The sequence below is a fragment of the Podarcis bocagei genome (assembly GCF_964188305.1).
Source record: "Podarcis bocagei genome assembly, chromosome: Z".
Lineage (NCBI taxonomy): Eukaryota > Metazoa > Chordata > Lepidosauria > Squamata > Lacertidae > Podarcis > Podarcis bocagei.
The window spans coordinates 23,371,472-23,397,012 of NC_138140.1; the positions used below are offsets into that span (position 1 = coordinate 23,371,472).

Consider the following 25,541-nt stretch of genomic DNA (forward strand, 5'->3'; position numbering starts at 1 on the left):
ACTTTGAAAATACACTTTCTCCGAAAGGTTTCTACAATTTTGGCCACTAGTGTAGAATGCTGCCGCCAGAGTTTTGACTGGTATAGCTAAGAGAGATCATATTGTTACAAAGGTTGCGTACCACCCCCAATCTCTGCCAAGTTGTAGCAAGATTCCAGAGGGTTCCTGGTGCTCACCCAGTGTTGTGTTTCTCTTGGGAGACTGAGGCCCAGTGGAGACTACTGTCCTTAAAAAATGTGGTTTATTTTACCCTTACAGTGGTGCCTCGCAAGACGAAATTAATTCATTCCGCGAGTTTTGTTGTCTTGCGATTTTTTTCGTCTTGCAAAGCACGGTGTCGGGAAAGTTTTGGAAAAGCTTCAAAAATCACCAAAGTCTTTAAAAACCTCAAAAAAGGCTACCACACCGCGTTCTATGAGTTGCTCCTCGAAGTCAAGTCGCAACTGTATTAACGGTGTTAAGAAAAAGGAAACAAACTTGCAAGACATTTCCGTCTTGCGAAGCAAGCCCATAGGGAAAATCGTCTTGCGAAGCAGCTCAAAAAACACTTTCATCTTGCGAGTTTTTTGTCTTGCGAGGCATTTTTCTTGCGAGGTACCACTGTATTTACACCTAAAGCCTTCAGTGGAGGGGGCACAGAACATTATCCCCCAAGAGTGCCCCTGATGGCGTCTTTCAATAGCTTCAAGTGAGCTTGGGTCCAAAGCAGCAGCCAGTCATGGCCCCCAGTCTCTCAGTGCAGCCTCCTCCTGTCAGCATTGCATGGAGTCCCCCCCCCCTTGTTTCCAGAACACCTTGCCAAAAAATACCTCCCCTTCCATCTGTTTGTTCCCGCCTTCTCCAGACCTCTGTTTCTTTAAGAAGGACACATTTTTCCTTTGCTTCCTGTAACATCCCCCTCCTAGCTCTGCTATTTCTTCTGCTAACTAACACACAGCTGGGGGAAGGACAGCACCTGCATGGTCAATTGTTCTTTAATGGCCCACCACTTAGTTTTCCTTGTGTTCTTAATGATATCACTACCAGTGGTCTCCTGAACAGTAGAACTGATTCAGCTTGAATTTTAAATCTAACATCTTGCATCTTCCCTTCATTCTCCAAAAATCAGCTAAATTCTACCACATTATTTATTTCTGACATTCACTAACTAGCAATTATGGATGCCCTTGCACCCCCAAACTCTTTTAACCCAGATCTGTAACAATATTATACCAATTGTCAAATAACTGCATTAGCTGCTTATTCACTTTCAAGCCCAATTCAAGAGGCTTGAGTATATCCTTAAAGCCTTAAGCAGCTTGGTACCTGAACACCTGAAGGAGTATCTATCAGTCTGCTCAAACTTTAAGACCAGCGGACAGATCTCTTTTTCACATTCCACTTTTGGGGAGGCAGAGCTTTCTCTGTGCCACCACCCTGTTTGTGGAATTCCCCCTCCTTACAGATATGTCAGGTGCCAGTACTGTTGTCATTTCAGTGTCATGTGAAGATAGACATGTTTGCACAGGCTTTTAGATTTTTAATAGGTGAGCATTTTATCCATTAACAAATTCTACATCCCAGAATTCCTGGGAAGTCACAAATGTTTAAAGTGGAGTCATAGTTATTTAAATATGTGATGTGAATGTGGTCCTAGTCTAGTCATTTCACAGGGTTGCCATTAGGACAGAATGAGTGGGGGTGGGCGGGCTTGGGGAATCATATACACTATCCTAAGTTCTTTGGAGGGAAGGTGAGTTAAAATATATGGATCCTGTCACTAGCATACTCTGCATTTGTGGGTTGATTCAAACAAGTAGATGAGTATTTCAGTCTTGAAAAGAAACTTGAAACAGTTACTACCCCACAAATACTTCATATACCAACATTTACCAATCATTGGTAAAATCAACATTCCAATTTACTAAAGGTTCACTCTCAGGCTCTGTAAGTGACTGTTTCAATAACTGGAACAACTAATTACACCTTTAGCATTCTTGGCACATTCTGTACTCTGAAATGCTTTCCAGAAAGTAAATTATTTGCTCTGGCTGTTTGCAAACTAGTCAGCGTACAATATCCTCTCCAGTTTATCTGCTTTGTGCTGCTGCTTGATAGTTTCAACCCTTGTCTATCTGTTTTATTGACATTTGTTCAGTGATTCTATCCTCCCCTATCCCCAATTACGAATATTTATTTAGAATAGATTAGTATAAGTTTATAAGTCAAAATTCATAGTTGCAGTTGAATAACTATTTAGGCTTTTAAGAATATTTGTTACATCAAATTATACTCATGGTTTAATTAATGACGTTTAATGAATTACTTTGCTTAGGGGGGGAAACAGAACGAAAGGAAGTACTACTTCACCTAGCATCACATAAGTAACCCACAGGCTATATCCGTGGCTGTTCACTGCCTCCAGTATCAGCCTTTTAATACCCATTGATGGAAATCAAAAGTGGTGAGGGTGCTGTTGTGCACATGCCCTGCTTGCATTCTTAGCATAGGCATCTGGCTGGCAACTGTGAAAACAAATGTTGTACTGGATGAACCTTTGGTCAGATCCAGCAGGGCTCCAAATACGTCCCCAAATGTATATTTGGGTAAAAAGTGAGTCCCAGCTCTGAAAACAATGAAGCTGTTGAGTTAGATCAGTGGCTGCTTCCAAATTTTGGAACTCATTCCCAAGAGAAGTTAGACCTTGCACTTCTGCTGGCATGTGAAGACTTTCTTGTTCCAACAGATTTTTGGAACGGCTTTAAATTAAAGAACTGGTGCCTGTTTTTATTGTAATTATTTGTATGGTTTTTGTTTTTATCTATAAGCTGCCTTGGGAAAAAGGCAGGGTAGTAGTAGTAGTAGTAGTAGTAGTAGTAGTAGTAGTAGTAGTAATAGGCTATTTGAGGGGAAAACGCTGAGGGAAAGTCTTGAGTTCATAGTCCTGTGTGGAGCTGTCCAAATGCTGAGGGTAGGTTCCTTAATAGAGATATAGCATTATTAAACAGATCATCTTATTTTTCCTTTTTACATTTGTCAGGGTATTAAATAATGATGCCAACCTGGCCACATAGTATTATTTCTTGTAGCCTTTCTAGTTTTATGATCATTTATATTTGCTTTCTGCTACCTCACCACTGGTTAATCTTTATCCAAATAAAAAAATGATGAACTTTTAGAATATGTTCAAGTAAATTAACATAGTTTTTAGCTAATTAACTTATTTTAAATAGGACAGTTGAAACAATAGGCACTGAACTAAGATAAATAGGTGTGCCTATTTTTCTCTCCAAAGTAGCTATAATACTTGAAATATTGAAAGATTATATGAATATAAGAATATGTCCTTAAATCTGTTTTGGCCAAAGTGTGCAGAAAAAAATTTAATCTACCGTATTTTTCGCTCTATAAGACACACTTTTTCCCCTCCAAAAATGAAGGGGAAATGTGTGTGCATCCTATGGAGCGAATGGAGAGTGAGAGGGGTCGGTGAGCACCGACCCCTCTCGCTCTCCAGGCTTCAGGGATAGCCGCCTGAAGCCTTTGGAGCGCAGTGGGAACTTGGGCTGCGCTCCAAAGGCTTCGGGTTCCTTTTGCTGAAGCCGGGAGAGCTGCGTCTTGAAGCACGACTGGCGGGGTCTGCGCAGCTTGCCCCGAGGCAGCTTGGCCGTCTGGGTGGGCTGAGGGAACTTCTCGGCTATGCAGACGAAGTGCGGCATCACCGCCTGGTTGCTTGAGCAGATGCCCATCAGCTCCGTAGGCTTGGCGGCGGCAGCAGCCATCAAGCAGGGAAAAGAGAAAAGCAGCAAAAAAGGGAACGTCGAGAAAGAGCGCGCGCACCAGAAAACCAGCGCCCCGAAGAGCTCCTTGCGCTTGGGTCTCGCTTTGTGCTGCTGCTTATTCTTCGCTGCCTTGAGGCGTTTCTCTCTAATGCGAGGGAGACCCGGGCGAAAAAGGCAGGAAAGCCGCCGAAGGTGGGGCGAGAGGGTGGCTTCTGCCGCTTTGCAGCCGAAAAAGCGAGCTGGGGAGGAGGGTAAATCCTGTTGGTAGCGGCGACTGGCTCTGCTGCTGTCCCCATTCCACGCTCTCTCTCTCACCTGCCCACACAGGAGCATGCTCAGATGACAAGCAATGCCATTTAAAGGCGGTGAGGCCGCTTCCCTTCCACCTGATGACGACGTAGACACGCGCTCCCACCGCCCCTCTCCCTCGCCGCCATGGGGGGATTGCTCTTCCAAGGAACGGTGGAAAGCCCCGCCAGCACCCACCGCAGAAACGGCCGGGGGAGGGAGCGAGGGAACCTGAAAGGCGAGGCGGAGGTGGGGGAGGCAAGACGAGGGACACGGCAAAACACGTTGCCCCTGCCTGCTGGGGGAGGGGGGTTTCTGGAGAAGAAGCGGCCCCTTTTTTGCAGGGGGAGGCAGCGAAGGCAGCCGGGAAAGCAGATGCGGAATAGCCGCAATGGGATCTCCCGACTTTCTTTTTTTAAAACTTTGAAGCAGCCACAGGGGAAGCATAGAATCATAGATGTCCGACTTCAATCATAGAATTGTAGAGTTGGAAGGGGTCCCAAGGGTCGTCTAGTCCAACCCACTCAATGCTAGGGGATTTTATTAGCAGCGTTTACGGGGGGTGGGGTTTAAGCGCGTGAGTGTGGATTTAAATCCCGCTCCCCACATGGTCTGTTTCCTTCCTCTTTGCAGCCCCAAATTCTGGCTGCTGTTATCCCACCTGCACTGGGGATGATTTTCACACACAAACATGACTTAAGACGGCAAAAAGATCAGTGCAGACATACATTGTGCCGCTTGCAAAGCAGCGCTTGGTTTTGTCAACCCGATTTGGAAGGAAGATGTCTGGTTGGTCTGGGGCTCCATCGCTTCAGCCCCCCTAACCCTAGCCTTGTGCTGCAAAACGGATCCCCACATCAATTTTCTTGATTTCCCCCCCTAAAAACTAGGTGCGCCCTATGGTCCGGTGCGCCCTATGGAGCAAAAATGTGGTGAATACAATTTTCATCATCTGTGTGTTTACTGTCATATTAAATACTGCCATGTTCAAGGAATTGAAAGTAGATCAGAGGCATAGCAGGAGCATATATATTATGCAGTCTGTCCTTCAGATTTTCCAGGGACATTTCCACAAAAAGTAATAGCATGGTCAAACATTGTACACTTTGGGATCACTTTGGCAGAACTTCGTTGGCAAGCTTATAATAAATAAATAAATTCAGGCACAACAGGCACACACAATACAGTGTCTGAGACCTTTGGAGTATAGGTCCCACATTAGTAGATTATATACATTAGAACCACTTCATTTACATTTAGTGCTTGTGTAGAAGGATTCTTCAGTGCTTTTGACAAGTGTGGGGGGAAATACGTAGTAAGTTATTCTCATATATTCAACCAATACACAATTAAATACAAATTTAAGTGCTTTCCAGCCCTGTTTAACTTTCATGTTGCAGACATTCAGGCTTAAAATACAGTGGTACCTCGGTTTTCGAGCATCTCCATTGACAAACATTTCAGTTTTCGGACACCATAAACCCAGAAATAAATGCTTCCGTTTCTGAACGTGCCTCGGAAGTTGAACATGAAACATGGCTTCCATACTGAGTTTTCCGTTTTGAGGGTTCCATTTTGAGTTTTTGGTTTTCAAATGTTTCAGAACTCAGGAACAGATAACGTTGGAAAATTGAGGTACCACTGTATTTAAAATGTTTTGTCTGGTTTGTCTTCAGTTTGTATGCTCTTTGAGGATAATAGACTAGGGAGCAAGGTAGCCTGGGTTTGTCAAAATAATACTGTCTTTAAGCAATGTAAATATCTCTTACAATAGAGTTATGAGCCACAGTAAAAGAAATAAAGAAAGGACACATTACACACCATAGCTTTTCTGCTAGAACATATTTGACACAGTTGCATCATCTGAAAATTGTGAACTGGACCAGGGTTCTGAAATGCAGACAGCAGCATGGTTAACAACATGTCATCTTACGTGGAATATGATATATATGAAAAATGATTGTTCTGTGATCATGCCTGCAGTCATAGGTTAAGGTCAGTTTGAGAATCCCTGGGTTATATGAGGTTAATATGACAAGTACGCAACTGGCTACCATCCCCTGACCCTAAACCCATTACACATTAGAAACTACCACGAGGATTGATGGGACTTGCCAGGAAATGTGTGTAAAATAAGCATGTAAGAGGGGTATTTACTAGTCAAGGATAATGAACAACGGCCCTACAGTGAGGTAACAAGGAGATCTGCTAACAATGTAATCCATGCTGTTCAGCAGAAAATCCATATATTTGTTGATAACCCAAATTTTGAGCACAAACACCCAAGAAACAAAGAAACAAAGAAAATTCAGAGGGAGTGGAAATTCAGTGTGTTTGATTGGAAAACCCCCAGATATAATTAAAAGAACAAAAGCAAAGTTCTTATGACTATTATACATTTTTATATTGTTATTTCCAGTAATGTAAAGGGGATGGCGCTTGTTTGTTTTTTCCTCTTGGGTGTTTTTCTACCCTTCATCAGGGAGAGATCAATATAGTTGGTTTTTCTTAGGGTTTTACCTGCTAGCCTTTTTAAAGAACTGGCGAGGAACTACCTTGAGACAAGTCCTCTATGTCCTTGTGCACATACCACATTAACCAGAGCATGAAAGAGCAGCATGCTGCTACTGGGGGACAAGCTGTTGTCTGACTGATCAAGTAGAAGCCAAGGTTTGCTCTTGGCTTACTATTTATGGTTTGTTTGGAGAACACAAATCATTAGCCTGGGTTTGGACTACATGACAAGCCAGACCATGGCTTTTTCCCTAGCAGCAGTAGTGGGGAAGGAGTGAAGCACCTGTCAGCACACAAGAAGGTAAGTGTTTGCTGGATCAAAGCAAAGGCTCATCTAGTCCAGCATCCTGTTTTCGAAGAGGCTAAGCAGATGCCCATTATGAGAAACCCACAGACAGGTCTTACCTCTCCTGCGGTTTCTAGCAACTGGTATTCAGAAATATTGCTGCCTCTGACTGTGCAAATAGGACATAGCCATTGTTCAGCACCCTGTTCTCACGGTGGACAACCAGGTGCCCCAATGGGAAGCCACGAGCAGGACCCAAGTGAAAGAGCTCTCGCCCCTCTTGTGGTTTATATGCACTGTGGTTTAATGAGATACGCAAACCAGACCTGGGAGTCAAAATCCCTAGCCTGGGTTTTGTATATAGATCATAGCAAGTACAAGAGCATGAAAATATGCTCTGAACAAATGTGTTATTTTAAAAAATTAAATTCACATGGTATATGGGGAAGGACAGATTAAGTTGGAAGAGACTTGGCCTTCCAGAACACAAAAGAACACAAGCCTGGTGGAAATAAAAGTGAAAGAAGGGGAAGGTTCATTGCCATTTAGCATTTTAAATAGTTAGACGCATTTTATTTTACACCTGCTCCCCAGTCAGTAGTCTTCATATATTCTTTTGTTCCTTTCCAGAAGCAAATGGTCTTTAAGTGTGCTAGGATGTACACATGAAATGCTTGGAATATTATCTGTTCATGGACTTTGTGCTCTTATGTACCAGAGTCTCTTTTATCCTTTTCAGATTCCACCAATATTAAATCAACTCCCATGGCAAAGTTCAGGGAGATTCTATTCAAGACAACTATTGGATGCTGCAAAGGTAGGATTGAGCTCTTCTGTTAGTGAAGAAAAAAAACAACCTGCCTAGACCATCTTCTGATGTATGCCATACATTTTGCTTAATCTGCATAACTTTTATCTTATAACTTAAGAAGAAGAATCCTATTCACTGGTTAGGGGCTGTTCTTCTTTCATTCTGCACATGCACCATGAACATTATATTAATAATAGGTGCCAAAAAGTATTCATTGGGGAAAATATTCCTTAAATAGGCACCACAACTGAGAAGTCCATGCCTCTACCCATCTCACCTCAGGCAGCTGAGACAACCAAATAAGAGCTTCTGAGCATAACTCATGTAAATGGGCAGGCTAATGTTGAAATGGGCAATCCTTCAGTTATCCAGGTCCCATACCACTAGCCCATGAGTAGGCAAACCAAGGCCCGGGGGCCAGATCTGGCCCAATTGCCTTCTAAATCCGACCTACAGACGGTCCGGGAACCAGTGTGTTTTTACATTAGTAGAATGTCCTTTTATTTAAAAGGCATCTCTGGGTTATTTGTGGGGCCTGCCTGGTGTTTTTATATGAGTAGAATGTGTGCTTTTATTTAAAATGCACCTCTGCATTTTTTGTGGGGCATAGGAATTCATTCATTCCCTCCCCCCCCCAAGAAAATATAGTCTGGCCCCCCACAAGGTCTGAGGGACAGTGGACCAGCCCCTTGCTGAAAAAGTTTGCTGACCCCTGCACTAGCCCTTCCATTTGTGATTGGAAATAGGCTAGGATCTTATGGAGGAATTTCGGCAAGGCATGTTCCCACTCACTGTCACAGCCTTGGTTTACAACCATAATCCACTCCAGAGGTCTGTTTGTAAACCAAAACAGGTTGTAACCCAAGGCGTGCTTTCGCCAATGAGGCCTCCCCCCAAAATTTGTTTGTAATAAAAAAAATGGGTTGTAATAAAAAAAAAAAGGTTGCAAACCGGGACACGCACTTCCGGGTTTGATGTGTTTGTAATCCAAAATGTATGCAAACCAAGGTACCACTGTATTTTGAACTAACTGAAATTTCAAATAGTCTTCAAAGGCAGTCCCATGTAGTGTAAATTACAGTAGTCTAACCTGGAGCATTACCAGAGTTTGAGTAACTGGCTAACCTGTTTCTGTCTAGGAAGGGCTGCAGTTTACGTAAGAGTCCTAACTGGTGAAAGCTTATCACATGCCATAGAGGCCATATGGGCCTCCAGGAATGTAATTGGATTTTATAAACATCCACAAGCTTCAGGGGAAGTGCAGTTTCAACTAGACAAACCACCCAGCAGCAGTACTTTTGTCTTTATCTGGATTGAGTACCAATTTTATTGGTCCTTGTCTAGTTCATTATTTATGCTAGTATATTGTACATGATCCCAATATATTATACAGTCATTAATACAATTATGCATATCTATGGTGCTACCCTATCTGGAATACAGTGTATAGTTCTTTTCGTCTCACCTCAAAAAGGATACCATAGAGATGGAAAAGGCTCAATAAAGGGCAACAAACATGATCAAGGAAATTGAACAACACCCTATGAGGAAGGGTTGCAGCATTTGGGTCTTTATGGTTTAGAGAAAAATCAGATTAGAAGTGACATGACAGAAGTTTATAAAATTATGCATGTCACAGAGAAACTGGATAAAGGAAAGCTTTTCTCCCTCTTTCATCACTAGCATTCGTGGACATCCAATGAAGCTGAATGTTGGAAGATTCATAACAGATAAAAGGAAGTACTTCATACAGCACATAGTTAAAACTATGGAACACAAACCAACAGGAGGCAGTTATGGCCACCAACTGGATAGCTTTAAAAAAGAATTAGACAAATTCATGGAGGACAAGGCTATCAGTGGCTACTAGCCACAACAACTGTCTTCTACCTCCACTGTCAGAGGCAGTATGCCTCTGAATACCAGTTGCTGGGTATCACAGGTGGGCAGAGGACTGTTGCCCAAATAGCACCACCATGATTGGGTGATGCCTGCTTTGCAGGGTGTTGAACTTGATGAATCTTTTGGGTCATTTCCAGCTCTGCAATTCTATGATTCTACCCCAAGCTGAGAGTACATACCTAAGCTTTAGAGAGTCTAGCAGTTCCCAAACTACCCTGAACTTTCCTTAAATCCAAAAGGCTTTCTTTCCAAACTCTATCAGCTGATACTAACCATGCCCACCACTAGTGTTCCTTTTTATCCAGGACACTGACCCAGGAAACAGATAAGTGGAAAAGAATTTGAAATTCCCCATGCAAGATGACAAGCACCATCAAATTGCTTAGGCTCTATACACAAAACAATGAAAAATTATGAGAAATGTGGACAGCTCTGCATCTCTTTCCACATCTTGTATCAAATTGCTTAGGCACAAACTTTTATGGCAACTAGATATTTTCCAAATGTGGAACAACACCGGGCTGCCCATAAACAATGATCTCAAAGTATTCTTAATGCAGGCCACTGTCACTCGCTGTCAGCACAAGTAACTCCTGTTCTGTCTACTTTCGTTAGTCAAGATCATATGGGCAAATAGTTGGAAGCATAACCTTCTTCCCTACATGCAGGGATTGGATGAAGATAATTTTGAGAGAGATTGTTGTGGCTCATAAAGAGGCTTGCCAGGCAAGCTCTACTAAAGGTGAAGCAAACCAATGAGCATTTCTTGCTCTCGTTCTCTTTCTTTTTTACATTGATTATTCAGAGAAGAAACATTAAAATTCTAATGTATTTCTGTGGTCAAAATTCAGTTTGTTCTGAAATGCATTTGCATACCTCCACTTTGTCATATTGTCCTTCAAGCCTGAGCTGTCGACTAAAACAAATGGAGTAATGTTTGGTCTTGTGTCTTACTTCCACATGAAACAATATATAGAGGAGTTACAATCTAATGCTTCATTTTACCTACTTCACAAAGTAAAAAACAACAACTAAAAATCCTTTAAAAATGAAATGATGGAAGAAATAGCATGTTGTAAATGGTAGCTACTTATCTAAACTTACTGGTAGCCTTTAATATTGGGGTCTTATAGCTACATTATAGGGATGCTCATTTTCTGAGCATTTTTAAATCTACGAATGTTTCTTCTGTTTCTACATGATCATGGCATTTTCATACTGCTGCTAAACACCATGAGACACCATCAGGGCTGTGCCATTGAGACTGTCCTCTCCCCTCACAGGGGGACACACCATTCTGCCCTGTGAGAAGGAAAGAGGCAGGCTGGGAGAGGGAGTTGTTTGTGTGTGTTTGGGCTTGCTTCAGAGTGAGTGGGAAAGTTGTAAATTGTAGAATTGCAAAGCACCTAGAGTGCCTTGGCAATATGACAGTATATAAATCCAGTAAATAATAAAGCCTTCTAATAATAATATTACTACTACTATCAAGTGTTTACAGTACCTACATGGAACAAATACCCTGGAACACAGATTTGCAGCCCAAATTGGACCATAGAACATGGATTTTAGAATTTGAGATGTATTTCCCACCCCACCCCCAATCCTAAGAATTACAGTTGGGAGTGGTTTTAAAGAAGTACAAATACTGAAATGCATATTTAAAGTTTTCAAAAAGCATTAACTCAGCCTAGGTTTGGTATTTCCACATATTATGTGGCCTGGGATCTCTGACTGAATATTTATTCAAGACATGTTGCTATATTTTCCTTTATAGTGTTTCTTTCACTATAACCACCTAGGTCCCTTCTTCAAAGCAGAATCAATGATGTTTTCTGCAATGAAATGCTGTGAATTAATGTTTTCTAGAGCACTTGTAAGCATTTCTTAAGGTCTGTATAAGTGCTTTACATGGTTGTTACGATGCTTGCCAAATTGCTCTTGCTGTTCTGGCATAATAGAGATGTTAAGCATTTTGTTTAAAGCCTAGCTGCACCTTGAAAAATGAGATTCTAAATGTAGCATTTCTCTCTTTACTTGAAAATGGAAGACCTGGAGTAAAAAACTCTGTGATACTAGTTCATCAAGCTTCAGTTATGATACATTTTTAGAGTTTGTAGTTCTGAAATTTATTTTCTTTGGAAAGCTGCAGTGGTCTTTGGTCAAAAGCACTAAAACTATAGTATTAATTTTCACCAAATGGAGTTCAGGGTACTTCTTTCAGAGGATACTTGGTTCTCTGAAGAATGCTGATGCTGCTCAGAATAATTCCTGTATTATTTCATTGGGTTTTATTATATTTATATTTTAGGTGCTGTTTGGATTATTACTATTCCTTTACTCTGTTTTTAATTATACTACTTAAGATCTGAAACATTTGTAAGCAGCCTTGAGGTTAAACACCTCATGGGTGTTCAAATAAAATACATGCGAGTAATTGCTTTATGTGTTGATGTACTACAATGGTGGGAAATCTCAGGCCCAGGGGGGCAAAATACAGCTCTCCATCCCTTTCTGTTTGATCCTTGGCACACTCTCCAGGCCACCTCCCTCCTTAGCCACACACACACACACACACACACACACACACACACACACACTGCACCAACTATGCTTCATATTCCCTTCTTGATTTTTTGGCGGTGGGGGCATGACTGCAATGTGTCCTTGAACTTTGATAACGCCCTTTTATTTGATAATACTTGTTGCTTGTCTTGATGGAGGGTAGATAGGTCATGTGTGTGAAGAAACTAGGCTACTGTACAAAGGAGAAATTTAGATTTGTTTCTCTGCTCACTTTTCCTCTGGCTCCTCCTGTCACTGGTGCATGGCCCCAGAAATTTGCCTAGAAAGAATTGTGGCCCCCACCCCAATCTGCAAACAGGTTTCATGCTTGCTGCAAAATGGAAATGTTTTCTACAAGGGAAATACTTAATGTATAAAGCAGCTATAAGCAAATATGTTTAGGGTAGTTCTAATACCCTGTTCTCCTGGGTTGTCATGTGCTTCACTAGCCAAGCCTCTTTGATGCAATAGAAGCTAAATAAAGCTCAACTTAAGTTGCTAGTTGAACTCATTGAACAGTTAGTCTGCAATCTGTTTCATCATGATTTTTTAAAAAATGGTTGAAGTCATTGTTCAGTGTATTCTTCCTCACACAGAATCTTCAAGGATGGTCTCAGACTGATAAAAGAACATGCTGGCATGGACATGCAGGTGGAGGACTCCATTCAGATCCAAAGGAAGGGGTAAATATTGCTCAGCCCATTTGTTTCTGTATAACTCCACAGTATAGCACACCTTTTAACTTTTGCTGGAGAACAGAAAACGTCCAGCAGTTTCTCAAAATGTTCCATCAAGTTTATTTGCTAAACCACTCTTACCATAAATAATTTTAAGCTTAGTCAGTAGAGCATGAAACTTTTAATCTCAGGGTTGTGGGTTTGAGGCCCACATTGGGCAAAAGATTCCTGCATTGCAGGGGGTTGGACTAGATGACCCCCGTGGTCCCTTCCAAATCTACAGTTCCATAATTCTATGATGAGGTGCTTCAGACCCTTTCCCAAAAATGTGACGGTTCTACCCTCTGCTGGGTGGGTCATGCCATTTTGACTATGTAAACATCAACATTCCTCATGAGAAAGTGAGAAATAGAGAGAGTGATGCCTCTTCCACTTTCCTTGCATCCTCAGCTATATCAGAGCACTCCTGGTCCTCAGGAACATGGGGTTATTTTTTTTATTTGTAATATTTATTTCTGCTAGACAGTATACCTTCCAGGCAGCTAACTGATCTGATCCTTATGTAATGTTAAGCTATGGTTTCTTTAGCTATAGTGTGATTTGCTTGAACATCCAAACTTAGCCCAGCAGCCTAACAATAGTTTGTTACCTGGCAACAAACCATGATGTGAAGCCACAATTTGGACACAAGAATGCATGAAATAAAGCATAACTCTGGTTAAAAGGTTGTTTTGTGTGGAAGCCACTTGTAACAGATTCATGTATCTTTTAACCGTTTTTACACTTGCATTTAATTTATTTCTGCTTCTGTATTCTGATTAGTTAATCTGGACCTTTGCTGTAAATAATTTTTTTGCACCTTCTTTTCCTTGATCTTCCCTTTGCCCTTTTTAATAGTTCATGGCAATCCACTTGCTGCTTTGCAACTGCTTTCTGTGTTTTCTGTTGCTTTGTAACCAGTCAGGTTTAATTCCTTGGGTTTGTCACTGTTGTTTCCTCCTGGTTCTTTCAAACAGCATTCCTCTGTGATGAGCCAGTAGCAATATCTAATTTGAACAAGTAGCTGTCGTATTAACTGGACGTTTCCATTTCCTTCCAAACCATTAATGATGCTCAAACATCTCTTCTCCCTGCTTTAAAATGTGACGTTGTGTCTACCTAAAAGGGAAGGATTTCTGTGTATGCTATTGCTCTTCTCTTTAGAGTGAGGGATAAGCAGAAAATTATTTTTTACCAACTTGAGGCTTATAAGTTGTCAACAGAGAATATGTACCCTCTGAAGGATGTGTGAAAGGTACTTATAACGGGTTCTGCTCTCAAATACTTTAGATTGTCAACAATTTTAAGTGTATCTTAACACTTGGTGGGGACAGGGTGGGTTATGGGAGAAAACAGCAACAGAAAAGGAATCTGAATTCTTTTTTCCTTCTATATATGCATTTTATTCATTTACTTTAATAATGTCACAGTCTTGAATGCAACTTGGCAGTATTATATCAAAAGTAAGATTCCCCCCTTGATACTGAAGAAAGAAATCACTGACAGAATACATACAAATAACATTTACACACTCAAAAATCACATATTCCAAAGCACTCCACTTTGAAACCATGTGATATCCAGTTCAACCAAAAAAGCAGATAGCACACAAAAGAAGCACAAGTGCAACATCCAACATTGCCCTAATTTTTTACTGAAATGAAGAGAGAATAATGCAAGTGGGGCATGGCTGATCAGATGTTTTTGCTAGCTATTATCAACCCATCACTGGCTTGATGTAGGTATAACGTCGCCCACTGGGGAGCCCTCCATAGGCTTGTGTGCTTCTCTTCTGCCTGAATTCTCACCCAGGTGTTCTCCATCTCTTTTTGCTTTGGTGAGGGTTGCCTCTGCACAACTATAGTAAATCCAAGGTTCAGTTTGGAAATCTGATTGTGGTTTCTAGCTATGATTTGGTAGTAGTACAGACATAACCTGCCCAGAGGTTCATCTGGATAGTCTGGCTTTTAATTGCTGTCTTTGGACCAATCCAGCTGTATTCTGCCAGGGATTATTTAGCTGGGACATTTGCAGTGCAGATGGTTGGACTACATGTCCCTTGAAGACCATTCTAACTACAGTTCTATGATTCTGTAATTCTAGCTGGCCAGTAACACTGATTAAGAGATCAGGATTAGGTTACATGCCTGACAGTGGCAGAGGAAGGAGGATGCGGTGAGTGCAGGCCACCCCAGATGTCGTCACTGAGGGGGGTGACAAAAAATATGACTTAATTTTTTTTTAAAAAAAATGGGCTCATGAAACTTTTTACTTCTGTCAAGAAACGTAACAAAATGTGGCTGGCACTGGCCGCTACACCGCGGAGGGTGGCACTTACTGTGGGGCCTGCAGTGTGCCCGAGCCACGCTTCTCTCTTGGGAGTGATGTGGTGGCTTGGGTGCCTGCAGGCTCCTGCTGCCTCGAACAGCAGCATGAGACTTGTGTCTGCCCTCTGCCTCTCCCTCAGCCACCCTACAGCTGAGGGGGGAGACAACGGAGAGGTTCCACGCAGCTCGCCCTGCCCCCGGCTGCAGGATGTGTGTGCTGCACCCAGCACCCAAGCGGCTAGCTACACCACTGATGCCTGATCCTCATCTCCCAAATTGTTTCTGATCCTTGATTTTAATGTCTAAATAATAATTTTTTGTTTATACAAACCTGGAGCATTTAAATACTAGCTTTCAGAACCCAGGATTAATCCTAGATTCTAAAAGTTAGTTTTTGAATGCCCCCTACTTTATGTGCAATATGAGGGAGTAGCATATGATCCTGCAGCCTGATCACTAAAGCCTGGTGACTGGGCAGCTAGTGTTACATCTGTACAGATCCCTACTTCTCATTGTTGCTGTAGGATTATGATTTTATGGTGAAGGAATATATATAGCAAGGGTTTGAAATGATGCACAATTTTATGACGTATAGCATTAGCTTGGGAATACAAATAGAAAGTTGTTTTTGGCTTTTATACTTGAACATAAAAAAATCTTGGCTATCTTTCAAATTTACCTGGCTTTAGAAAGGCTCATAAAATAAGAAATGAGCTGTGATTGATTGGTTTGAGCTTTAAAATATGGAATAACACAGAAGCTATACTATAGCGCTTCAGTTGGCTGTTAAACAGCCTCATAATGCATGATTACCCAACTTCAGAGCCATTCTGCTAAAAAGGAGTGGTGACATTTTGCACACTATTAAGCCATCTAGAACAATTTTCTTGGTCTTAAGTGTGACATTCCTGTATACCCCTTGAAAGAATTCCCAGCTATTCTGAATATCCATTTGAAGAAGGGAAGTATATCTCTGGGTTGAGATTTTGCAACCATCATTTGATTTGTCTTCTGCAACATAATGTTTTCTCTCTTTAGATGAAAGAATTACAAGGTGGAAAAATAATCAAAGCAATGCTTTCCTACGTGTGGCCCAAAGATAGGCCTGACCTACGTGCCAGAGTTGCCATATCACTAGGATTTTTAGCAGGTGCAAAGGTAAGAGCTTTTTCATCAGTTTGAAACAGGGTGCAAAGCCTTTACAATAAGTGCAGAAACTGGGAAAGAAAGAAAGGCTGGCTTAAATCAGTTCATTTGGATTTTGTGAGCAATTTTAAAAACGCTTTTAAAGAACTCTTAAATGTCTCGGCTTCTGTATCCTAAAAAGGTAGCATTTTCTGACATTTCATCACAGTCTTCGTGACAGGCCTTGAGTACCTGCAGTACTTTTCCATTAATGGGCTAAATACTTCTGATGAAGATGTTGAAGGCTTGAGCTCATGTTACACTTACAGATGCCTTACCATTGTAAAGCAAGACTGGATGCTCCATCCCTCCTGCTTCTGCATTCTGGTGCACAAACTTTGCCTGCCTTCGCTGCAGTTTACCAAACCACGGTTGGCCTCAACTGGGACCATTGTTGATCAAGGCAGGGGTAGCACCTGGTGTAAGGATGTGTGTAATTCTGTGGCCTTTTTGGAGTTATTTAACTGGATGGACATGTAGGGACTGCTTCTTTATGGTAAGCTGTTCACCTGGAACTGAAAGTCATCGCTTCCCTGGGCAATTACAATCCCCCATTTGCATGAGTTTATGGTGGCACAGTGAATATGTAACTTCTCTGCATATAGGTGTACTCTGAACAAATCAATTGATATGTTGGTATCATCTGTGTTTTCCAAGTGAAAGCAGTCTTCAGATAGGTCTTTTTGTTGGCATTTTTGACATCTTTTGAAGACTATCTTTTGCTGTAGAGCTTTCCTTCACAAAGGCTATCACTAACTGACATTGAAGCTAGATTTCAGGATTGCATATTAATCTTGGTGGTATTTAGTAAATCTTATTGTAATGTTCCATAGGATAAATGTCGGTTCACTCTACCATAACCCCTTTGCAAGTGGAAATATAGAAATAAATAAAATATGCCAGAACAATGTATATATATTGTATTCAGTGGCTGTCCTGCAAGAATTAAGAGCAGGCACCCCCCCCTTCATATTCATATTTTTTTTGCCTAAGGGACTACTTATGAGCCCACCAGTTACAACTGTGCATTCAAATCCAGTGGCTCAAGATTGTACATGGGGCAGCTTTGATTCAAGATGCCGAAATGGATTTGCAGTTGTGTTAAATTCCCTGTCACAGGGAGGAAAGCCTATGTTAGTGAAAAATAACCTTCAGTCTAAACCAGGTTGAATCAAGTACCCTCTTATCTACATTCAGCAGGTTTGCTTTGCTAGGAAAGAAGGGAGGAGGCTGCAAGGAGGAGACACAGAGATGATTAAAAGAGAGCACTTGTAAGACACACTTGTTTCAATTTTATTTTAGCTGAACAGGAGTGGAGCAGGCAGCATTTTTGTTCTCAGTATGTTTAGCATGATAGCTGCCTGCCTTCAAGGCTAGTTTTGTGTGGCTCCTCTTCAGATATTTTGGCTAAGATTCAAAGAGCACTTTGGCTCATGCAAAAAGGGCCCCTTCTAGCCCAGTAACATTTTAAAAAATATTATTATTTTTATTTGATAGTTTTGCCTTTCCATTTGCACAAATCTTCTCAAGGCAGCTCACAACAAAATAAGTAACATCTCAACAAAAGAATATGGTAAGCTAATATGGTACAGCAATAAAATAAAATAAAAAACTGGTGGTTCAACAAAATGACTTCTACAGAGCCAAACCCACTGAAAAAGGAAAGTTTTTGAAAGGCAGCAGAAAACCATTGGAGAGGAGGCAAGGTGAGCCTTTCTAGGTAGGGAGGTCCATAGCACAGGAATGGTCACAAAAAGGGCTCTCACTCCTGTTCCTACCACCTTCCAACAGGCCATTATTACTATTACTACTATTACTATTACATCTGCCCTTCAGCCAAAGTTCCCAGCATGGGTTATAACAGTTACAACAATAAAAACATTTGTAGGAGATAGTCCATTAGGTATTTCTAGGTCTAAGTTGTTTAGGGCTTTAAAAGTAATAGTCATCACTTTTGAATTGTATTTAGAAACTGACAGGAAAAGCAATAATCCAGTGAAGATTGAACTAAGGCATGTTTCATCATGGTTTTTTTTAGGAACAAGTGTAACTGGCACAGCTGTCTAGACCTGACATAAGCATCCAGAGCAAACTCTGGACTCTCTCAGTGGTTTCATGAAAATATTAAATGGCACAGGTGACAAGATGGGATCCTTGTGGGGGACCATATTCCAAAAGTGCCAAATAATAATTCCTTCACACCATCTTCCCACTCTTCCCACTATCCTTTTGCCTCTTACGTAGACTGTAAACCTTTTGCAAAGTGTGTTCATTCTGCTTTATAGTGCTTATTGGCGTTCAAGAAATGTTTCAATTATTGCATTTATTTCTCCAAGGAGCTCAAGGTGGCGTACATAGTTCTCTTCCTCCCCCTTGTATCCTCACAAGAACCCTATGAGGTAGGTTAGGGCTGAGAGACTGGGACTGGCCCAAGGTCACCCAGTGGGTTTCATGGCTGAACAGGGATTGATTGCTGTAATACCAAATGCCTTGCGAGAATAATATAAATACTCATATTATTCAGACACACCATCCAGCTTGGTCCTGGAAAATTCAACAAACAAATTCGGAATTAAATTGGATCTTGTTGCAGATTGATGTATGGTTAATATTGTATAGAACAGCTGCTTCGGAGAATTCAAGCAATGTTCCTTCCACATTGCTGTATTCTTGTTTCTTTCCCCCCAGCTGACCTGTTCCTTAGAACATGCTGATTTAAAACAATTTTTAAGGGTTGGCAAGTTTGTATAATCAGACCCCCCCCTTTTTTTTAACCTACCCAATTGTACACACCCACCCCGGACTTCTTGGAGAGGGCCCTTATCACTTCTGTAGTAAAGAGGCTTCTCTAAAATGGGATTGGGGGGGGAGACATATCAGTTTATTCTTCATTTTTTTAAAAAATTAAATATCACCATGTGCTCCAGTGCCGGTGTGCAGAACTTCCATCTTGAAAAAGAAATCCCCTTCATCAGAGTGTCTGCTGCTAGGATTGGAATGGGCTGCTTTTCCTTAGGGCTAGGAGGATGTGGGGATCTATTTCATCAGGATAAGGATTTAGGGACTATCCACTAAGCCTTTTTAATTAAAATATTACTATGTGCTTAAATACCAGTATACAGTGCTTTTGAACAAGGAATAAAAACTTCATTGGAGTAGCAACAGCCATGGATATAATGGCAGGGGGAAAGGGATGGGCAGGTGGTGTACGCTTTGTGTGGGTGTTCGGTAATGAGATTTCCACAGTTCTACCATGACATTTGCCATATATAAAAATGGATGTGTTGTGGTTGTCGGGAAGTCCCTAAGAGGTACAATTTTAGACATTTATCTATAAACTGTCATGTCCCCAAAATTCTATTCTGATTCCTGACAATAGTGACAGCCCAATTCACAGTATAGGTAACACTTGGAAAGCAGAGATGACACTGGTAGTCTAAATTGGTTTAAGCCCTTCATTTTAGCTGAGTTATGGATCAATGTCTATGTATCCATAGTTGTTGGCATCTGCCTGTCTCAGCAGACAGAGGAGTGTACCTTTGGGGGTAAAGTCAAGCTGTTAGAAGGCTGTAGAGATTGATACAGGAGAGGCATGTTTTGTTGCAGCTGGGGCAGATGAAGGCGTCTAATTGTGCTGATGCAGATGCACCATGGCATTTCTTCTGTCTGTGCCCCTCAGTGGTCATTCCTCCTCTGATCACTGCAGTGGATACTCTACCCAACTCTCTGGCTCTAGGCTATCTCCTGACATCCTGTCTAGTTTCTCATAGAACTGGTCCGTGGTTTGTATGTCAGAGCACATAGTTGGAGCATAGATGCTCTAGATGTTAGCGAACCAGAGGTAGTTGAGAGGTGGAGGGAAAGCAAGCATTCTGAGCCCTCCATCAGTGGTTCTATCACAGACAGAAGGGAGTTCCTTACTGCAAAGCCTACACCATTAATGCGTGATTCTTTTGGATGCCCTCACCAGAAATGGTGTAGTTCTTCTCTCAGAGGCTGCCATTCAAACTAACTCTGGTCTTCTGTGGAACAGCAATGTCAGTGTTTAGCGTTTTCAACTCATGGTCAATGATAGCCATCTTCTGTGAGTCATTGACCTGCAGCAGATCAGTGGACAAGCCAGGACATATGGCCCTGATGCTCAAACTTGCTAGGTGCAAGAGGGTTTCTTTTCTTTTTTGCCTGGTGCAACTTTATTCTTATTCTTATAGTGACAGCCTAATTCACAGTATAGTTAAGACTGCAGCACTTGGAATTAAGCAGAAATGACACTGGTAGTCTAAATTGGCTTAAACCCTTCATTTTAACTGAGTTGTGGATCAAGCTGTATGTATCCATAGCAGCTGGATTAAATTTGTGGGTTTGATGAGCTGCTGTCACCTCCTGTCACATTTGCAGTCACTTTTGCCCTTTTACTCTTGGGCTGAACATCCATTACTTATGAATCAGGCATATCTTTCATAGTATCTATGTTGCTGCTGACTGTTAATATTGTACATTTGAAAGGGGAACTGGCTGTGCAAAGCATGCATGTGTAAAGCCATGGGAACTTAACATGGATGATCCGCCTGCTTTGTGAGTACCTCTTACCTGTATAAGCAACAAGGGATATGCCAATGTGGTATCAGCCATATGAACCCTTTGGGTCTACTAGCTTCTCCCCACCACCACCTCCCCACACTCTATCAGGACTAGATTTCAATAAGAAAAAAAAACTCTGCTTATCTCCTACTTCCCACCCATCTAGCTGTCTTTACTAGTAGTGATCTAACAGCAATTTGTACTGCAACTCCTAGACATGCCCTGCTCCTGGTAAAGTGGTACCTCTAGTTACAAATTTAATTCGTTCTGGAGGTCCATTCTTAACCTGAAACTGTTCTTAACTAGAGGTGTGCTGTTGCTAATGGGGCCTCTTGCTGCCGCTGCGCCTCTGGCACATGATTTCCGTTCTCATCCTGGGGCAAAGTTCTCAACTCGAGGTAACTCTTCCAGGTTAGCAGAGTTTGTAACCTGAAGCGTTTGTAACCTGAGGCGTTTGTAACTCGAGGTACCACTGTACTTGCATTTGTACAGTTTTTACACTTTCAACCTGCCCCATCCTTCAAGGAGCTCAGAGTAGTCTCTTATGTTGCCACAGCTTGTACAGAAGTAGTCCTCTGGGTTCATGTATTCCAGCCTCTTCTTTCTCTTCTCCCTACACCAAGCCTTGTGATGTCCTTATACTTCTAGACCTAGTTAACAGCAAGTCCCTGTTTGCCTTTGCCTTGATCATGGACAATGGGACCCATATGTATAGAATAGAGGGAGCTGGCAGTCCTGCAGCCTAATCCATTAAGGGTTGGTGTCACGGGCTGCCTCTGGTCTCAGCTCACAAAAGACCAACGCCAAGCTCTTCTTATATACAAGGATGTTTATTGCAGTTCATTATCGGTTCCACAACCCAGGCGTGCAGCCCCGAGTGTCTAACGTCAGACATTTGAAGTCCCCTCTGACTCGGTCCCGCCCCTGCACCAACTTATGAGGCTTGTGCTAGACCACCGCTTCCTGTCTTTCCTTTTCCACAGGGTCTTTCTGCCCCCCTGGGTTCCTTCCCTCCTGCTCTCTCCCGAAGCGGATTCCTGAGATGCCTGTTCCCCCCTCCTTCGTGCTTTGGGGCTGGGCTCCTCCTCCAGGCTCTCTCCATTTCCGCGCGCCTCCACATTTGAACTTGGCGCGCGCTCGCTACCCCTGACCTTCCTTTTGACACTGACACTACTCCCTGTACTACTCTCCCCCTCTTCCGGCAGGACGTTCTCCCCAGATCTCCTTCCCCTGTCTCTTTCCTGCTCCGCTCCGTGTGTAACACTGGGAACCCCCCTCTCTTCCCTTCGTTCCTGCTGGGAAGCCGGCCCCGATCTCCCACTCCCGCTCGGGGTTTCCCTGCTGCTTCCCTGCTCCTGGCAGGTCCCCCCTGTGACCCCCCTTGTCCTGACTAGGGGCGCCCCCTCCTGAGAATCCTCCGATTCACTTGAGAGACTCATGGAAGATCTCAAGTCATTGTCATCCTCTTCCTCACTGTCCTGGGATTCTTCCTCGTCGCTCTCCGTCTCCTCCCTCACCTGTGCCTCTGTCTCTGAACCCCTGACATCCATCCCCCCCTCGAAGCCCCCCCTTCCCCCCTCCCGCTGCTCGGGCGCAGGTTCCGGGGGCTCCGTCGTTGCGGAGGTCGCTGCCGGACACAGGTCGTCGACGTCGATCTCCTCTGCTTCCAGTTCATTGTTTGTGTACTCGAACCCATTGTCCTCTCCCAACATGTTCACATCCTCCCCTCCCCCTGTTGCCTGGGTGGGGTCTGCTTGCCACGGACCCACCCGCCACCTCATGCGCCAGTCCTCTTCTGGTTGGTCGTCCCACCAGTAAGAAGGGTCGGTGTCCACCCCCGAACACGATCCCCTTGGAGGGCTCGACTCTGGCGTCGTCTCCTCTGCGGAGGAGAACCCTCGGAAGGTGCTGGCGGAAAGTGTGGGCGTAAAAAGCCAATCGTCGAAAAACTGTGCTGGCATGGGCCTGTGTGGGAAAAGGGCATGGAACTCGTCCTTGAGGAGGGGTTCGTCCAAAGCGTAGTCTGGCACCCAACTGTTGGTGCTGGCCGGGGCGCCCTCCCTGGCGAGAAAATATTCTACTCCCTCTTCCCCCCATCTTGAGTCCAGAATCTCTGTGACCTCGTTGACTGGTTCGTCCTTAGGTGACCTCCCCCTCTTGGGCGACTCCCTGCTTGGTTCTGGTGCCGTCCCTGACTCCTGAAATCTGTGTGGGGCCTTGTAGGGGGTGAGCATCGACCTATGAAAGACCGGGTGCATTCTGGAACCCTCGGGGAGGGCCAATCGAAACGCTACGGGATTGATCCTGGCCTCAACTTGGTACGGCCCTAGTTGCCTGTGTCCTAGCTTCTTTTTAGCTAACGACTTGGCCGGCACCGCTTGGGCCGCTAACCATACCCAGTCTCCCACCTGGATGTCTTCCCCCTCCCTCCTGTGTTTGTCCGCCTGCACCTTATAGGCTTGTTTAGCTAGCTCTAAATGTCTCCGTAGCTCGTCGTGCACCTCTTGGAATTCTGCTGCGAAATGGTCGGCTTCCTGTGGCTCCCCCTCCCCCGTCGTTACGAGCCCCGGGAAGGTTCTGGGATGCCTTCCATTGTTAGCGAAGAACGGCGTCACCCCCGTAGACGCGTGCTTCGTGTTGTTGTAGGCAAACTCAGCCATCGGCAGGTAATCCACCCAAGCCGCGGGTCGCTGATTGGCGTAACATCTCAGGTACTGCTGCATGATCGCGTTGACCCTCTCTGCTTGGCCGTTGGTCTGCGGATGTCTCGCCGACGACAGGTTGATTTTGACGTGCAGGATCCCTAGGAGCTTCCGCCAGAAACTGGACACAAACTGGCGCCCCCTGTCGGACAGAATGGACCGTGGCAACCCATGCACCTTGAACACGTGGTCGATGAACAGTTTGGCTGTCTGCTCCGCTGTCGCCACCTTCGCGCAAGGAATGAAATGTGCCATCTTGGTGAACAGGTCTACAACCACAAGCACCGCCGTCTTGCCTCGCGAACTGGGCAGATCAGTGACAAAGTCCAGCGCCACCCTCTCCCACGGTTGCAGTGGCGTTTCCAGCGGTTCCAGCAGTCCCGCTGGCTTCTGGTGCACTGGCTTGGACCTTTGGCACGTGTCACACCTGGCGACGTACTCCGCGACCTCCCCTCGCATCTGGGGCCACCAAAAGTCTCTGGCCACTAATTCTGTCGTCTTTTCCTTGCCGAAGTGGCCAGCGCTGGGTGCGTCGTGCAACTGCTGCAGAACTTTCGCGCGGAGATCGTCTCCCGGAATGTAGAGAGCACCTTTACGGGTCAGCAGGCCGTCGCGTATCTGGAACTCGTCGTCCTTCGCTGTGCCCCTCCGCACCTCTTCCATCTTGGACTGTGCGAACGGATCCGCCTGCAACGCGTGACGCACCGCCTCCAGGTCCACGGCGGCTGAAGCGCACGCCCACGCCTGCGGTGCAAAAATGTGCTTGGCTGCCACCGGTGCCGCTGCCTCGAGATATTGCGGTTTCCTGGAGAGCGCATCTGCTATGACATTGTTGTCGCCTGGGATGTACTCTATCCTGAAATCGAAATCCGCAAAGAACTCCGCCCAGCGTATGTGCCTCTGGCTCTGTAGCTTCGCCGTGCGCCAGTACTCTAGGTTCTTGTGGTCCGTGCGGACCTGCACGGTGTGCTTGGCTCCGATGAGAAAGTGCCTCCACGCCTTGAAAGCTGCGTGTATGGCCAGCAACTCCCTGTCCCAAATGGTGTAGTTCTGCTCCGACTTGCTGAGCTTTCTGGAGTAGAAAGCACAGGGCCTCCAGTTTCCCTGCGGGTCTTCCTGTAAGAGGACGGCCCCCACCGCTCTGTCAGATGCGTCAGTCTCCACCCTCATGGGCCTGCCAGGATTCACGTGTAGCAGCTGTTCTTCGGACGCGAAGAGACTCTTAAGTCTCCTGAAGGACTGCTCCGCTTGGTCCGTCCAGGTGAACTTCTTCTTCTTGGAGCTGAGAGTGTCCGTGATAGCTGCCGTCTCCTTGGCGAAACCCCTGATGAACTTGCGGTAAAAGTTGGCGAAGCCGACGAACCTCTGGACCTCTTTCCGATTTCGCGGGCTCTTCCAGTCCAACACCGCGCGGACCTTGGCACTGTCCATGGCTAGTCCCCTGTCGGACAGCCTATAGCCCAGAAAATCCACCTCCGTCACGTCGAATTGGCACTTCTCCAACTTGGCGTAGAGCCTGTGCTCCCGTAGCCTCTGCAGGACCTCCTTCACGTCGCTCTCGTGAGCCTCCGGCGATTCTGAGAAGATCAGAATGTCGTCGAGGAAACATACGCACTTCTTGTAGAGGAGTCCCGCTAGCACATGATGCATAAAAGCTTGGAAAAAGTGGGAGCCATTTTGGAGACCAAACGGCATAACTCTGTATTCGTAGGTGCCCAACGGCGTGAACATGGCCGTCTTCCACTCATCACCCTCTCGCACGCGTATGAGATTGTAAGCTCCGCGGAGATCCAACTTGGTGAAGATCTTCCCTTTCCGCACCGTCACGAGCAGGTCGTCGATCTTGGGCATGGGAAAGGCCGCGGGCTTTGTCTTTGAGTTTATGAATCTGAAGTCTACGATCAGT

At 44.1% G+C, this 25,541-nt stretch overlaps 1 protein-coding gene across 1 annotated transcript in view; it reads left to right on the plus strand.

Annotated features, from left to right (window-relative positions):
- ABCB7 (ATP binding cassette subfamily B member 7) overlaps window positions 1-25,541 on the plus strand; it is a 59,088-nt gene that overhangs the window by 7,312 nt on the left and 26,235 nt on the right. The window contains exons 2-4 of the mRNA XM_081178722.1: window positions 7,589-7,666; window positions 12,721-12,807; window positions 16,206-16,325. Coding sequence (XP_081034848.1) covers window positions 7,589-7,666; window positions 12,721-12,807; window positions 16,206-16,325 — 285 coding nt within the window. The remainder of the gene's footprint in view (window positions 1-7,588; window positions 7,667-12,720; window positions 12,808-16,205; window positions 16,326-25,541) is intronic.